The 14,353-nt window shown below is 54.2% G+C and overlaps 2 protein-coding genes across 2 annotated transcripts in view; both read right to left on the bottom strand.

The window, feature by feature from the left end:
- The window catches only part of LOC115080165 (CD97 antigen-like), a 47,087-nt gene extending 35,767 nt beyond the window's left edge, over nt 1-11,320 (bottom strand). The window contains 1 exon segment of the mRNA XM_029584263.1: nt 11,165-11,320. Coding sequence (XP_029440123.1) covers nt 11,165-11,195 — 31 coding nt within the window. The 5' untranslated portion in view covers nt 11,196-11,320.
- Nucleotides 11,321-14,079: 2,759 nt separating this feature from the next.
- Nucleotides 14,080-14,353, bottom strand: part of LOC115080393 (serine/threonine-protein kinase N1-like) — a 60,271-nt gene continuing 59,997 nt past the window's right edge. The window contains exon 11 of the mRNA XM_029584536.1: nt 14,080-14,179. Within this exon, the coding sequence (XP_029440396.1) occupies nt 14,080-14,179 (100 nt within the window). The remainder of the gene's footprint in view (nt 14,180-14,353) is intronic.

The following is a 14,353-nucleotide window of genomic DNA, read 5'->3' as shown; positions in this document are numbered from 1 at the left end:
GTGGTCGGGGGGGGGGGGGGGAGTGGGCCTTGTGGACAGGAAAGAGCCGCTCCCTCCCCCCTTCCCTCCAGCTCCTGGGACTCCTCCAGCCCCGTCCAGCCGCAAACAAGTGGTCCTTTTGTCCGGCTCTCCTTTTGTACCTCTGCCCGGCGGCGTGGCCTCCGAAAAGCCAGGAATCTGTCCCACGAGCAAAAGGGAATGAAAGGGGGCACTGAGAATTTATTACTGGGGGGAGGGGGGGAGTGTATAAAAGGGAAAAACTTGGACGCAGGCGCAAGTGGAGAGTTTGTGATCCCATGGGACACTCCCCCCATCCCAAAGGATAAAAAAAAACAAAACAAAACTCAATGCAAGAAAACCAAACTTTGTAGTGAAAGAGAAAAACGCCAGAAGAAAAGCATCGCAGGAAGTTGTGTCAGTATCCCCCCCCCCCCCCCCCCAGCGATTATTCCCTGGATCAGAGAAAGCAAAGATCCCCTTAAAGAGTGGGAGGGCGCGTGGAGAACCACGGAGGGGCAATCAGGAGAGAGGGTGGCAGGGGGGAGCCGGGAGTATCGGCTTCGGGAGGGGTGGGACCCGGCCACAGGGTCAGGGGATACCCCGGACGGGGGGGGGGGGGGGGGGGGCGTTTGGTGCGCTGAGACGCAGGACCCCGCATCTCATGATAAACTGGCAGCGGCTGCTGCTATCGGCTCATCAGCCCGATTGTCATCAGGAACCGGACCCGCCCTGAGCAGAGAGTGCCAGCCGGCCCTGCCCACTTCTGTAGATAACACAACTGGTGCTTCCGAGAAAACACCACTAACCCTGCACGAGGGTGGGCGCCACTGCGCGGATCAGAACCCCACTCCACACACGAGCGTCACATAGGCGCAATGAAGCATGAAGACAGCACGAATAACGGAAGAGCAGGTCTTCATCAGAGCAAGCATGAATACAGCACAGACAGCTGAAGAGCAGATCTTCCTCAGAGCCCCATGCAGGCATCACACTGATACACGTAAAGCATGAACACAGCACTGACAGCAGATCTTTATCAGAGCCCCATGCAGGCGTCACACTGATACACGTAAAGCATGAATACAGCACAGACAGCTGAAGAGCAGATCTTCATCAGAGCCCCGTGCAGGCTTCACACTGATACACGTAAAGCATGAATACAGCACAGACAGCTGAAGAGCAGATCTTCATCAGAGCCCCGTGCAGGCATCACACTGATACACATAAAGCATGAATACAGCACAGACAGCTGAAGAGCAGATCTTCATCAGAGCCCCATGCAGGCGTCACACTGATACACGTAAAGCATGAATACAGCACGGACAGCTGAAGAGCAGATCTTCATCAGAGCCCCGTGCAGGCTTCACACTGATACACGTAAAGCATGAATACAGCACAGACAGCAGATCTTTATCAGAGCCCCATGCAGGCATCACACTGATACACGTAAAGCATGAACACAGCACTGACAGCAGATCTTTATCAGAGCCCCATGCAGGCATCACACTGATACACGTAAAGCATGAACACAGCACTGACAGCTGAAGAGCAGATCTTCATCAGAGCCCCATGCAGGCGTCACACCGATACACATAAAGCATGAACACAGCACTGACAGCTGAAGAGCAGATCTTCATCAGAGCCCCATGCAGGCGTCACACCGATACACATAAAGCATGAACACAGCACTGACAGCTGAAGAGCAGATCTTCATCAGAGCCCCGTGCAGGCGTCACACCGATACACATAAAGCATGAATACAGCACAGACAGCTGAAGAGCAGATCTTCATCAGAGCCCCGTGCAGGCGTCACACCGATACACATAAAGCATGAACACAGCACTCACAGCTGAAGAGCAGATCTTCATCAGAGCCCCGTGCAGGCGTCACACCGATACACATAAAGCATGAACACAGCACTGACAGCTGAAGAGCAGATCTTCATCAGAACCCCATGCAGGCGTCACACCGATACACATAAAGCATGAATACAGCAGAGAGCTGAAGAGCAGATCTTCATCAGAGCCCCATGCAGGCATCACACTGATACACATAAAGCATGAATACAGCACAGACGGCTGAAGAGCAGATCTTCATCAGAGCCCCGTGCAGGCGTCACACTGATACACGTAAAGCATGAACACAGCACAGACAGCTGAAGAGCAGAATTAGAATAGGGTTTTTCCTAAACAGAAGGAATTCTCATAATAAAAGGGGAACACGTTTTATTTAAAAAGTGAAAGAGTAAGAAACAAGAAGTTCCAGCCCACTTTCCAGAACGTGTGCATCTGTGGTGTGCGGAGAAAAAGGGAATCTGAAAGCCGCTCCCCCCCCCCCCCCCCCTCATCTCTCCCCCGACACATATAGCCTGTGGGTTCGGTATGAATAAGACACCAAAGAAGAGGGAGGTATTAGGGACACCAAATCACATACAGTCTCATAAGTCTTTTTCCTGCAAAACATAGTATACCAAAAGAAAGAAGACTGAGGAATAAGACCAGAGCAGTGCAAGAGAGGGAAAAAAAATATTGCCGCTCCTACCATAGACCCCTGCTAAAGCTGTAGCCCAGCGCGGGGAGTCCACGCAGTTGCACTGCCAGGGACCCCCCTGTGGTTATCCCAGGTCTTGAAGTCTCCATTTTGCTCTCCATTATCTTCCCTGTGCATCCACCGCTCTGATATTTGAGCGTCTCTATCGTATTGCACCCCACCCCCCACCCCCTCCCCCCATCTCTGATCTCTAGGGTAAATATATATTTAGGCCCTTAAATATCATAGGGTTTTCGGTGCAGGTGCTGCACCGTTTCGGTTGCCGTTCGTTGCGCCGCCTCCAGCCCGTCTCCGCCCTTTCGGAGGTTACGGCCTCCAGAACCGGACGCGGCGGGTGAAGGGGGGGGGGGGGGTCTTGCCGACGGCCTTGTACGGACTGTGCCTTTACCCTGTGCATTTCCCTCACCTCTTCTTGCCCTTTTGGGCCTTTCAAGCTCGTGGGACATGAGTCGGAATCGTAAAAGAGAAATCACGGTGAGATAGAGGGAGCGAGCCATCCGGGCACCCCCCCCCCCCGGGAGGTTTCTCGTCACTTGATTTTATTATGTGTTTCAGCCGTGCCAACCTGAGGGAGGTGAAAGGCTGTTGTAAGCACAAGGCCGTGCCCACCCGCCTTATTATCCAGGCTGAGATTTTTATCAGAGCAGGGAGCACAGAGGGCACCATTCATATGTAAGAGGAGAGCTTGGGGGGGTGAGGATTTATTATATTTACACTGTTTTATGTTCTGTGTGTTTTAGCAGGAGGGACTTTGCTCCAGGAACAATAGATTCCTTCATATCCCCGCCCCCCCCCCCCCCCCAGCCTGCTTGGGAGGGAGCGCGTTCGGGAGGTGTGGCCCCCCCCCCCCTCGCCCGACCTCCTCCTTGGGGTTCCCAGGGAAGCGGTGGTTCTCACGGTCCTGCCCTCCTCCTCATACCCCTTTCATCTCTTCACCCCCTTCCCCCACCGCACTGAAACAGCTGGGATCCCCAGGGCACACACCCCCCCACCCTCCCCCGCCTCTGCCCCATCCAGGGGCTTTACCCGTAAAAGGCTGCCCTTTCATTAGAGCAGCTGTGAGCCCAGGCTCTGCTCTGAAAGGTATTAATGCTTTCTGGTGGGCAGAAAGGAGGGGGGGGGGCATGACTCCCCCCCCCCCCCGCTGAGAGAAAGATCATTCCGATAAGGGGGAGGGGGGGGGTGGGATGCTGCTCATCATCTGAATTCCCCTCTCTGCTTTTCTCTCACATCCTCGCCAGCGTTTCAGAGGTGGGGAGGATGTCAAGGGTGGAGGGCAGTAAAGAAAAGCAAGGAGGAGAGGAAAGGCGGAAAGCCAGGGGCTGTGAGAGCAGGTGGGGCGCAGAGGAGGTCAAGGGCAGGTCTCCTTTGTCCGTACACACTGATTCCGAACTACGGAGAGTTCTAATCCCCGGCAAGAGAAGGACTACGATTCCCAGAATGCTTTGCTCTGAGGCACTTAAAAATTAACAATCAGCACTGGGGTCAAGGGTCCCAGATGTCGCAGATCTTGCCAGAATATTCTGCCTCGCGGCACCCCCCCCCCCCCCCCCCCACATTTGGTGACAACAGTCGCCAGGTGGCGCTGATCCCATGCGTGCACGCTCTCGCTCCCCGACACCCACCCCAGCGAGCCCAGCTTGGTGGCTGACGTGCCATGTAATCTTTCTGTAGGCCATCGCTGCACAGTGGCAGTGGTCGGCGAAGCTCAGGCTGTGTTTGGCATTCAAGGGCTTCGGCCACAGATGGACACCCCCCCCCCCCCCCGCATCCCTATCTTTGGATTCCGCTGTCATTTCCGCAGTAGCCGTGGATGTGCACGTGGGCCGGGAATGTGTCTCCTCATGCTCAGCGACTGGGAGAATGACCCCCTGGTACTAGTGCACTGGTGTGTATGCCCCTTCATGCTCAGCAGCTGAGAGAATGGCCCCCTGGTACTAGTGCACTGGTGTGTGTGCCCCTTCATGCTCAGCAGCTGAGAGAATGGCCCCCTGGTACTAGTGCACTGGTGTGTGTGCCCCTTCATGCTCAGCGGCTGGGAGAATGGCCCCCTGGTACTAGTGCACTGGTGTGTGTGCCCCTCCATGCTCAGCGGCTGGGAGAATGACCCCCTGGTGCTAGTGCACTGGTGTGTGCATGTGTGTGCCCCTCCATGCTCAGTGGCTGGGAGAATGACCCCCTGGTACTAGTGCACTGGTGTGTGTGCCCCTTCATGCTCAGCAGCTGGGAGAATGGCCCCCTGGTACTAGTGCACTGGTGTGTGTGCCCCTCCATGCTCAGCAGCTGGGAGAATGACCCTCTGGTACTAGTGCACTGGTGTGTGCATGTGTGTGCCCCTCCATGCTCAGCGACTGGGAGAATGACCCCCTGTACTAGTGCACTGGTGTGTGCATGTGTGTGTCCCTCCATGCTCAGCGACTCGGAGAATGACCCCCTGGTACTAGTGCACTGGTGTGTGCATGTGTGTGCCCCTCCATGCTCAGCGACTGGGAGAATGACCCCCTGTACTAGTGCACTGATGTGTGCATGTGTGTGTCCCTCCATGCTCAGCGACTGGGAGAATGACCCCCTGTACTAGTGCACTGGTGTGTGCATGTGTGTGTCCCTCCATGCTCAGCGACTGGGAGAATGACCCCCTGGTACTAGTGCACTGGTGTGTGCATGTGTGTGCCCCTCCATGCTCAGCGACTGGGAGAATGACCCCCTGTACTAGTGCACTGATGTGTGCATGTGTGTGTCCCTCCATGCTCAGGGACTGGGAGAATGACCCCCTGTACTAGTGCACTGATGTGTGCATGTGTGTGTCCCTCCATGCTCAGCGACTGGGAGAATGACCCCCTGTACTAGTGCACTGGTGTGTGTGCGCCCCTTCATGCTCAGCGGCTGGGAGTATGACCCCCTGGCACTGGTTGCTGTGTGGGTGTATCCTGCCGTGTTGCTCAGCGGCTGGGAGAGTGACCCTTGGCACCACTGTAGTGCTGGGTGTGTGTGTGTGTGTGTGTGTGTCCCACCCTGCTCAACAGCTTTGGAGGATGATCCCTGGCACTGCTGTGTTGACATCTCCATAATAACAGATAGGGGCACTCTGCAGCCTCACTGTTTCCGAATACACGCATGCATTCACTTTTAGAACTGAAATGTTATACGGGCGCGCACACACACAGTGTGCAGCTATAAATAGAAAACTTGTATTTTATCTCTGTGAATAGCAGCCAGCAGCAGAAATGAATCACTTCTTGGAAGCTTAGTCAGGGCAAACGAAAGCATAAGATGCCCTCTTTAAAAATAATTCTATTTATCTGCTGGGGCACAGAGCGTGTACCACCCGGCGGTTATACCGAGGACGGCACGGCTCTCTCTACCACTCCACTCCCAGGGACGTTGCGGGATCAGACCGGGGGCTGCCATGCTCCGCAGCACAAGGCACGATCACCGTTGCACTGGTGCGGCGCCCCCAAAGCGCTCCCCCCCCCCAGGCCGAAAAACCCTGCATCCTGGTCCCAGAGACGAGGCTGTCGTCCCTTCTATCCATGCCAGTCTGCTCCACCCACATCAGCTAATTACGTGCAGAGCACAATCTACACTGCGGGAAGCTCTAGAGTTGTTGCCAATTGCCTTCAAATGCACGCTCCACCCTTAAGGGTCATCGGCTGGCACGGAGACCTAGTCCAGGGACTGAAGCCACAGAAACGCGGAAGGGATGCGGAGCACACGGCCCACCCCGTCTGCCCCTCTGTCACCGGTCTCACTCCGTCCGTGGTCTTCTCCCTCCCTTCCCCTGCCGCTAAGGCCCCTTTGTGTCTGCCCCAGGCGTGCTTGAATTCTTATTCTGTCACTGGTTTTGGCTTTCCCACCACATCCGATCGAGAGATTTATTTGGAAGGAAGGGAGTCAGTACGGATGTACAAGGAAGAGAAAGGCGAGGAGGAAGGAGGGTGAAAGGGAAAAGAGGATTGCAAAGGTGAAGGGAGGAAGGCCAGAGAGAGTAAAAGGGGAAGCGGGTTTGTGACGTGTCTCGGTGCAAGCGCCAGAAGGGCTCGTGATGTGCAAGTACGTTTGTGGTGCAGAGAGGAAGGTATGTGTTTGAGGAGGGCGAGGGGGCTGAGTCTGCAGCATGCAGGGGGGGAGGAAGTGTACATGTGTTTGTGGCATGAAGGAGGGGTGTGCATGCGCTTTGTGGCCAGTAGAGTGTGTGCACGTGTCTTCGTGGCATGAAGGTGGGCGAGTGGCTCTGTTTGTGGCATGAAGGAGGGGTGTGCATGCGCTTTGTGGCCAGTATAATGTGTGCACGTGTCTTCATGGCATGAAGGTGGGCGAGTGGCTCTGTTTGTGGCATGAAGGAGGGGTGTGCATGCACTTTGTGGCCAATAGAGTGTGTGCACGTGTCTTCATGGCATGAAGGTGGGCGAGTGGCTCTGTTTGTGGCATGAAGGAGGGGTGTGCATGCGCTTTGTGGCCAGTATAATGTGTGCACGTGTCTTCATGGCATGAAGGTGGGCGAGTGGCTCTGTTTGTGGCATGAAGGAGGGGTGTGCATGCGCTTTGTGCCCAGTAGAGAGTGTGCACATGTCTTCATGGCATGAAGGTGGGCGAGTGGCTCTGTTTGTGGCATGAAGGAGGGGTGTGCATGCACTTTGTGGCCAGTATGTGTGCACGTGTCTTCATGGCATGAAGGTGGGTGAGTGGCTCTGTTTGTGGCATGGAGGAGTTTGCGTGCGCTTTGTGGCCAGTAGAGTGTGTGCACGTGTCTTCGTGGCATGAAGGTGGGCAAGTGGCTCTGTTTGTGGCATGAAGGAGGGGTGTGCATGCGCTTTGTGGCCAGTAGAGAGTGTGCACATGTCTTCATGGCATGAAGGTGGGTGAGTGGCTCTGTTTGTGGCATGGAGGAGTTTGCGTGCGCTTTGTGGCCAGTATAATGTGTGCACGTGTCTTCATGGCATGAAGGTGGGCGAGTGGCTGTTTGTGGCATGAAGGAGGGGTGTGCATGCGCTTTGTGGCCAGTAGAGAGTGTGCACATGTCTTCATGGCATGAAGGTGGGCGAGTGGCTCTGTTTGTGGCATGAAGGAGGGGTGTGCATGCGCTTTGTGGCCAGTAGAGTGGGTGCACGTGTCTTCGTGGCATGAAGGTGGGCGAGTGGCTCTGTTTGTGGCATGAAGGAGGGGTGTGCGTGCACTTTGTGGCCAGTAGAGTGCGTGCACGTGTCTTCGTGGCATGAAGGTGGGCGAGTGGCTCTGTTTGTGGCATGAAGGAGGGGTGTGCGTGCGCTTTGTGGCCAGTAGAGTGTGCGCACGTGTCTTCGTGACATGAAGGTGGGCGAGTGGCTCTGTTTGTGGCATGAAGGAGGGGTGTGCATGCGCTTTGTGGCCAGTAGAGAGTGTGCACATGTCTTCATGGCATGAAGGTGGGCGAGTGGCTCTGTTTGTGGCATGAAGGAGGGGTGTGCATGCGCTTTGTGGCCAGTAGAGTGGGTGCATGTGTCTTCGTGGCATGAAGATGGGCGAGTGGCTCTGTTTGTGGCATGAAGGAGGGGTGTGCGTGCACTTTGTGGCCAGTAGAGTGCGTGCACGTGTCTTCGTGGCATGAAGGTGGGCGAGTGGCTCTGTTTGTGGCATGAAGGAGGGGTGTGCGTGCGCTTTGTGGCCAGTAGAGTGTGCGCACGTGTCTTCGTGACATGAAGGTGGGCGAGTGGCTCTGTTTGTGGCATGAAGGAGGGGTGTGCGTGCACTTTGTGGCCAGTATGTGTGCACGTGTCTTCATGGCATGAAGGTGGGTGAGTGGCTCTGTTTGTGGCATGGAGGAGTTTGCGTGCGCTTTGTGGCCAGTAGAGTGTGTGCACGTGTCTTCGTGGCATGAAGGTGGGCAAGTGGCTCTGTTTGTGGCATGAAGGAGGGGTGTGCATGCGCTTTGTGGCCAGTAGAGAGTGTGCACATGTCTTCATGGCATGAAGGTGGGTGAGTGGCTCTGTTTATGGCATGGAGGAGTTTGCGTGCGCTTTGTGGCCAGTATAATGTGTGCACGTGTCTTCATGGCATGAAGGTGGGCGAGTGGCTGTTTGTGGCATGAAGGAGGGGTGTGCATGCGCTTTGTGGCCAGTAGAGAGTGTGCACATGTCTTCATGGCATGAAGGTGGGCGAGTGGCTCTGTTTGTGGCATGAAGGAGGGGTGTGCATGCGCTTTGTGGCCAGTAGAGTGGGTGCATGTGTCTTCGTGGCATGAAGATGGGCGAGTGGCTCTGTTTGTGGCATGAAGGAGGGGTGTGCGTGCGCTTTGTGGCCAGTAGAGTGCGTGCACGTGTCTTCGTGGCATGAAGGTGGGCGAGTGGCTCTGTTTGTGGCATGAAGGAGGGGTGTGCGTGCGCTTTGTGGCCAGTAGAGTGTGCGCACGTGTCTTCGTGACATGAAGGTGGGCGAGTGGCTCTGTTTGTGGCATGAAGGAGGGGTGTGCGTGCGCTTTGTGGCCAGTAGAGTGTGCGCACGTGTGTCTTCGTGGCTTGTAAGCCGTGGTGTGCACCTGTTTGGGGAAGGGGGTCCAAGTCCGTCCTTGGATCAGTTGATTCTCCTCTTCCCTCTGATCCCTCCCTCCCCTTCCGTCTCCCCATTCCACCCTCCTTCCTTTAGATTCATCCTTCGCTAGAAACGTGCACGCGGGTATTTCCACGCCCAGCCAGGACTTTGTCCGGTGGCCCCTTGCGTGGGCGTTTCCTGGTGAATTATAAGAGTCAATTTCCAGGAACATGAAAAGGAAATGCAGAGCAATCAGTAGAGTTACCCGCTCCACCAACCCAACTCAAAAGCCGAAAGGGAAGTTTGCTCAAAACGCGAAGGCCTTGAGCAAGCACACGGAGCGCGCGCAAAAGGAGCCGGCGCACGGCATTCAGTGGCCCAGCGCGGGCAACAGTTGGGGGGGGGGGGGGGGGGGGCGGGGGTCCTTGGCTCTGACGTCCTGGGTTAGGGAAGGCTTCGGGACTACCCCCATCCCGTGCCACCCTCTTCTCCCCGGCCCCCCAGGGGAGAAACCCTGAGCGGTGCAAGGTAGAAAAAAAAAACAAAACAAAAAAACCACAACAACAACAACAACAAACATCCCGCTGGGTTCAATAAAGCTGAAAGTGGAGGCTGCCCGGAGGGAGCCTCCTGCGCCAGCGCCGCCTCCCTCCCTCCCTGTTCAAGGCCACCCCGGGCCCCGCGCGGGTTTTCTTCCTGCCGGGCCCTGGACCCGAGAAGCACCCATGGGCATCTGTTTCCCCTCTTCCCTCCCCCCCCCCCCGCCACCGTCCTGAAATAATGACCCGCAGGAGAGAGAGAGAGGGATCTGGGTCCAGCGCCGCCCCCCCCCCCCCCCCCCCGGTCGGGGGCGAGGTTAGCCCTGCTTGTAGCCACCAAGACCCCGGGCTTTCCTGGGGGGGGGGGGGTGGAGTCTTCATTCGTGAAGGGGGAATCCTGTGGGGGGGGCGATGTTACAGAATTTACTAAGAATTCTGGAAACCCCGGCGTGGGGGGTGCCCCTTCCCCCTCCACTCGTACTCGTTTCCGGAACCGAAGCTGCAGAAGGCAAAGCCCTGGCAGTGAAACGAATGGGTCCGGGGGACGGCCCCAGCTCGGCTGACTCAGTCCTGGTTTTCAGGGAGGAGGTGCAGTTCTTGCCTGTGCTGGGGGGGGGGGGGGGGGGGGGGGATCAGAACCGCAATTCCCTGCACCCGATTGGGGAGGAGATTTGAAAACCCAGGGTTGACCCGGGCCAGGACCCCTAGACCGGCTCCGGTTCATGGGGGATGGTGCGGAGAGGAGGCTTAGGGCTGGGGGGGGGGTGATGTCTGAGGGGGTCAAACAGTTTTGACCCAGCCCCTGCCACCCCCACCCAACACACACACACATGCTTGGAGCTGGGAGACCCTCCTGCCCTTCCGTCCCAATCGCCCCCACGGCCCCTCCCCCCCCCCAGAGCCCAGGTGGGACTTGAACCCCTGACTCCCAAACAAACAAGACCTCCTCTCTCCTTCCCCCTCCCCCCCCCCCCCCCTCTGGGGTTACCCTCCCATCTCACTCTCCCCTCTGCTTAAATCTTTCTGGCCACTTCCCTCCCGAATCAGACCCTGGGATGTGCCTCCTCAGATAAACAGGGTTAAACAGCCCGGGCTTCCCCCGTCCATGTCCACACAGCAGGAGAAGGACAGGTTGGGCATCGGAGGAGAGGGAGATTTTCATTCTCCTCCTGGGCCTCCTCAGGAGATATTTCCCCCCAATAGTAAATGGAGCAGGAAACGCCCCACCCCCCTCGGACTAAGAGATGTCACCCCCCCTCCCCTCCCCCGCCCTCCCCACTCTCCAAGCTCATGAGGCGAGCCAGACTATCTGGGCTGGGGGGGCGCAGAGAGAGAGAGACTGATGCAGAAGGGGGGGGGGGGGGCAGGCAGACAGGCAGATCGCTCTCCCGGGCAAAGTTTTCCCCGCTGGATTCCTGGACAGAGCAATTGTAGGTGCCTTGTCCGGGCAATACAGAAAGTGCTTAAAACAAGAGGTAGGAGAAAGAGAGAAAAAAACCAACCCCCAACTACATGCAAGAATAGTGAAATTAATTGTGAGAGTAATAGTGAGGGCTCACAGCCGTCCTTACCCAGAATCAACAGGCAGCCCACTAAATCCATAATCAGAAGGGCGGGGTGTGGAGAGAAGGAAAGCCAGAGTGCCCTGGGGGGAGCCAGGAGGGGCAGCGTTGCTCCGAAGGACCCGCTGGCACCACGTACAGCCCCAGACTGAGGGCGTCGGGCGGCAAGGGTTGCAGGGACAGCGCAGCCAGCGGGGCGGACCTGCTCTGGACCCTCCCAGGAAGACATGGGCTGACTCATCAAATCAGTGCCAGAGTGGGAGGGAGAAGGGCAGGCATGTCGGCAATCTGGGTGTGCAGCGAGTGTGTCTTGTGTGTGAGGATGTCTGTATCTGAGTGTGTGTGTGTGTGTGTGTGTGTGAGTATAGGTGTATATGTGAGGATGTCTGTATCTGAGTGTGTGTGTGTGTGTGTGTGTGTGTGAGTATAGGTGTATATGTGAGGGTGCCTGTATCTGAGTGAGTATGTCTGTGTGTGTGTGCATGTTTGCATATGTGTGTGAGGGTGTCTGAATCTGATTGTGTATGTATATTTGGGTGTGTGTTTGGGTGTCTGAATTTGAGAATGTGTGTATGTGTGTCTGTATCTAACTGTATATATATTTGGGTGTGCACGTGATGGTGTCTGTAACTAAGTGTGTATGTATATTTGGGTGTGTGTGTGAGGGTGTCTGTATCTGAGAATGTGTGTGCATACTTCAACGCCTGGAGGAATGAGGAAAAGTGGATTTATATGCAGACAACAACCAACAAGGGCTGAATTTCATAGTCTGGGTAAACAAATAAGCATGGGTGTAGCTTGCTTATTGCGGCGGTTACTACCCCTAACTAATTAAGCTAGATATTTCACTTAGATGCAGTTCCAACACTGCTCTCTACATTAATGGTGGGGGTGGAAGGAAAATAGAACCAAAAGGTTACTAAGGGCCAAGAGTAACAGATAAGTATGTGAGAGAAAAAAAAGTGCAAAACTTGCTGGGCAGACTGGATGGGCCATTTGGTCTTCTTCTGCCGTCATTTCTATGTTTCTATGTGTGTATGAGGGTGTCTGTATCTGGGTTTGTGTTTGTGTGTGTATGAGGGTGTCTGTATCTGAGTGTGTGTGTGAGGGTGTCTATATCTGAGAATGTGTGTGTATATTTGGGGGTGTGTGAGAGGGTGTCTTTATCTGAGAAGGGGTTTATGTGTATGTATATTTGGGTGTCTGTATGAGGGTGTCTGTATCTGAGAATGTTTGTGTGTCTGTATCTGAGTGTGCGTTTGTGTGTGTATGAGTGTGTCTGCATCTGAGAATGTGTGTGTATATTTGGGTGTGTGTGTGTGAGGGTGTCTTTATCTGAGAATGTGTATGTGTGTGTATATTTGGGTGTGAGTGAGAGGGTGTCTTTATCTGAGAATGTGTGTGTGTGTGTGTATATTTGGGGGTGTGTGAGAGGGTGTCTTTATCTAGAATGTGTTTATGTGTATGTATATTTGGGTGTGTGTATGAGGGTGTCTGTATCTGAGAATGTGTGTGTATATTTGAGTGTGTATGTGAGGGTGTCTGTATCTGAGAATGTGTGTGTATATTTGAGTGAGTATGTGAGGGTGTCTGTATCTGAGAATGTGTGTGTATATTTGGGTGTGTGTGAGGGTGTCTGTATCTGAGAATGTGTGTGCATATTTGGGTGTGTACGTAATGGTGTCTGTATCTGAGTGTGTGTGTGAGGGTGTCTGTATCTGAGAGTGTGTGTGCATATTTGGGTGTGTGTACGTGATGTCTGTATCTGAGTGTGTGTATATTTGTGTGTCTGTATCTGAGAGTGTGTGTGCATATTTGGGTGTGTGTACGTGATGTCTGTATCTGAGTGTGTGTATATTTGTGTGTCTGTATCTGAGAATGTGTGTGTATATTTGGGTGTGTGTGTGAGGGTGTCTGTATCTGAGTGTCTGTATATTTGGGTGTGTGTGTGTGAGGGTGTCTGTATCAGAGTGTGTGTTTGTGTTTGATGTCTGTATCTGAGTGTGTGTATATTTGTGTGTCTGTATCTGAGAATGTGTGTGTATATTTGGGTGTGTGTGTGTGTGAGGGTGTCTGTATCTGAGTGTCTGTATATTTGGGTGTGTACATGATGGTGTCTGTATCTGAGAGTGTGTGTGTGTTTGATGTCTGTATCTGAGTGTGTGTATATTTGTGCGTCTGTATCTGAGAATGTGTGTGCATATTTGGGTGTGTACGTGTTGGTGTCTGTATCTGATTGTGTGTACCTGATGGTGTCTGTATCTGAGAGTGTGTATGTGTTTGATGTCTGTATCTGAGTGTGTGTATATTTGTGTGTCTGTATCTGAGAGTGTGTGTGTGCATATTTGGGTGTGTACATGATGGTGTCTGTATCTGAGTGAGTGTGTGTATATTTGTGTGTCTGTATCTGAGAGTGTGTGTGTGTATATTTGGGTGTGTACGTGATGGTGTCTGTATCTGAGTGTGTGTATATTTGTGTGTCTGTATCTGAGAGTGTGTGTGTGTATATTTGGGTGTGTACGTGATGGTGTCTGTATCTGAGTGAGTGTGTGTATATTTGTGCGTCTGTATCTGAGAGTGTGTGTGTGTATATTTGGGTGTGTACGTGATGGTGTCTGTATCTGAGTGTGTGTATATTTGTGTGTCTGTATCTGAGAGTGTGTGTGTGTGGGTGAGAGTCAGAGGATTTATTACACCTCCTGATGTTAAAGAAAATATTTTTACTGCCTGAAACCAGGCAAAAGGCCCTTCCCAGCCAGGGCCAGCCAGCATTAACCCTTGCAGGCCTGCTCTCTGGCCCAGGATTTAATTATAGCTCAGCAAAAAAAAACCAAAACAAAACAGGAAAGAGAGAACACAATCCCTAATTCCTTAGGGGCCGCGCTTCCTTTCTCTGAACTCCGCTTTCCTGCCCTCTCCCTGGTTCAACGCTTCCCAGCTGCTGCAGGACTGATTCCCTGGATCCCAGTGCTTCCTTCAAACTCCCTTCCCCTGCCGGCACACACTGTCTGGGGGGCGTTCAGCCTAGCACGGGCAAGGAGAAAACGTCAGACCCCGCTGCCGTGTACAAAAAATGCACTGGAGGTTTGTACAGCAGAGAAGGGGGAAAAGGCAGAGGGGCAGACAGGACTCCAGCACCTGCCCCCGTGGGGGCTCTTTGGTGGACTCCAGGGCTGATTGACCCTGGTGTCAGTGAAG

The sequence above is a fragment of the Rhinatrema bivittatum genome, chromosome 19 (assembly GCF_901001135.1).
Source record: "Rhinatrema bivittatum chromosome 19, aRhiBiv1.1, whole genome shotgun sequence".
NCBI classification, from domain to species: Eukaryota; Metazoa; Chordata; class Amphibia; order Gymnophiona; family Rhinatrematidae; genus Rhinatrema; species Rhinatrema bivittatum.
The sequence above is the reverse complement of the archived record's forward strand: the minus strand, read 5'-3'. Positions and strand labels throughout refer to the sequence as shown.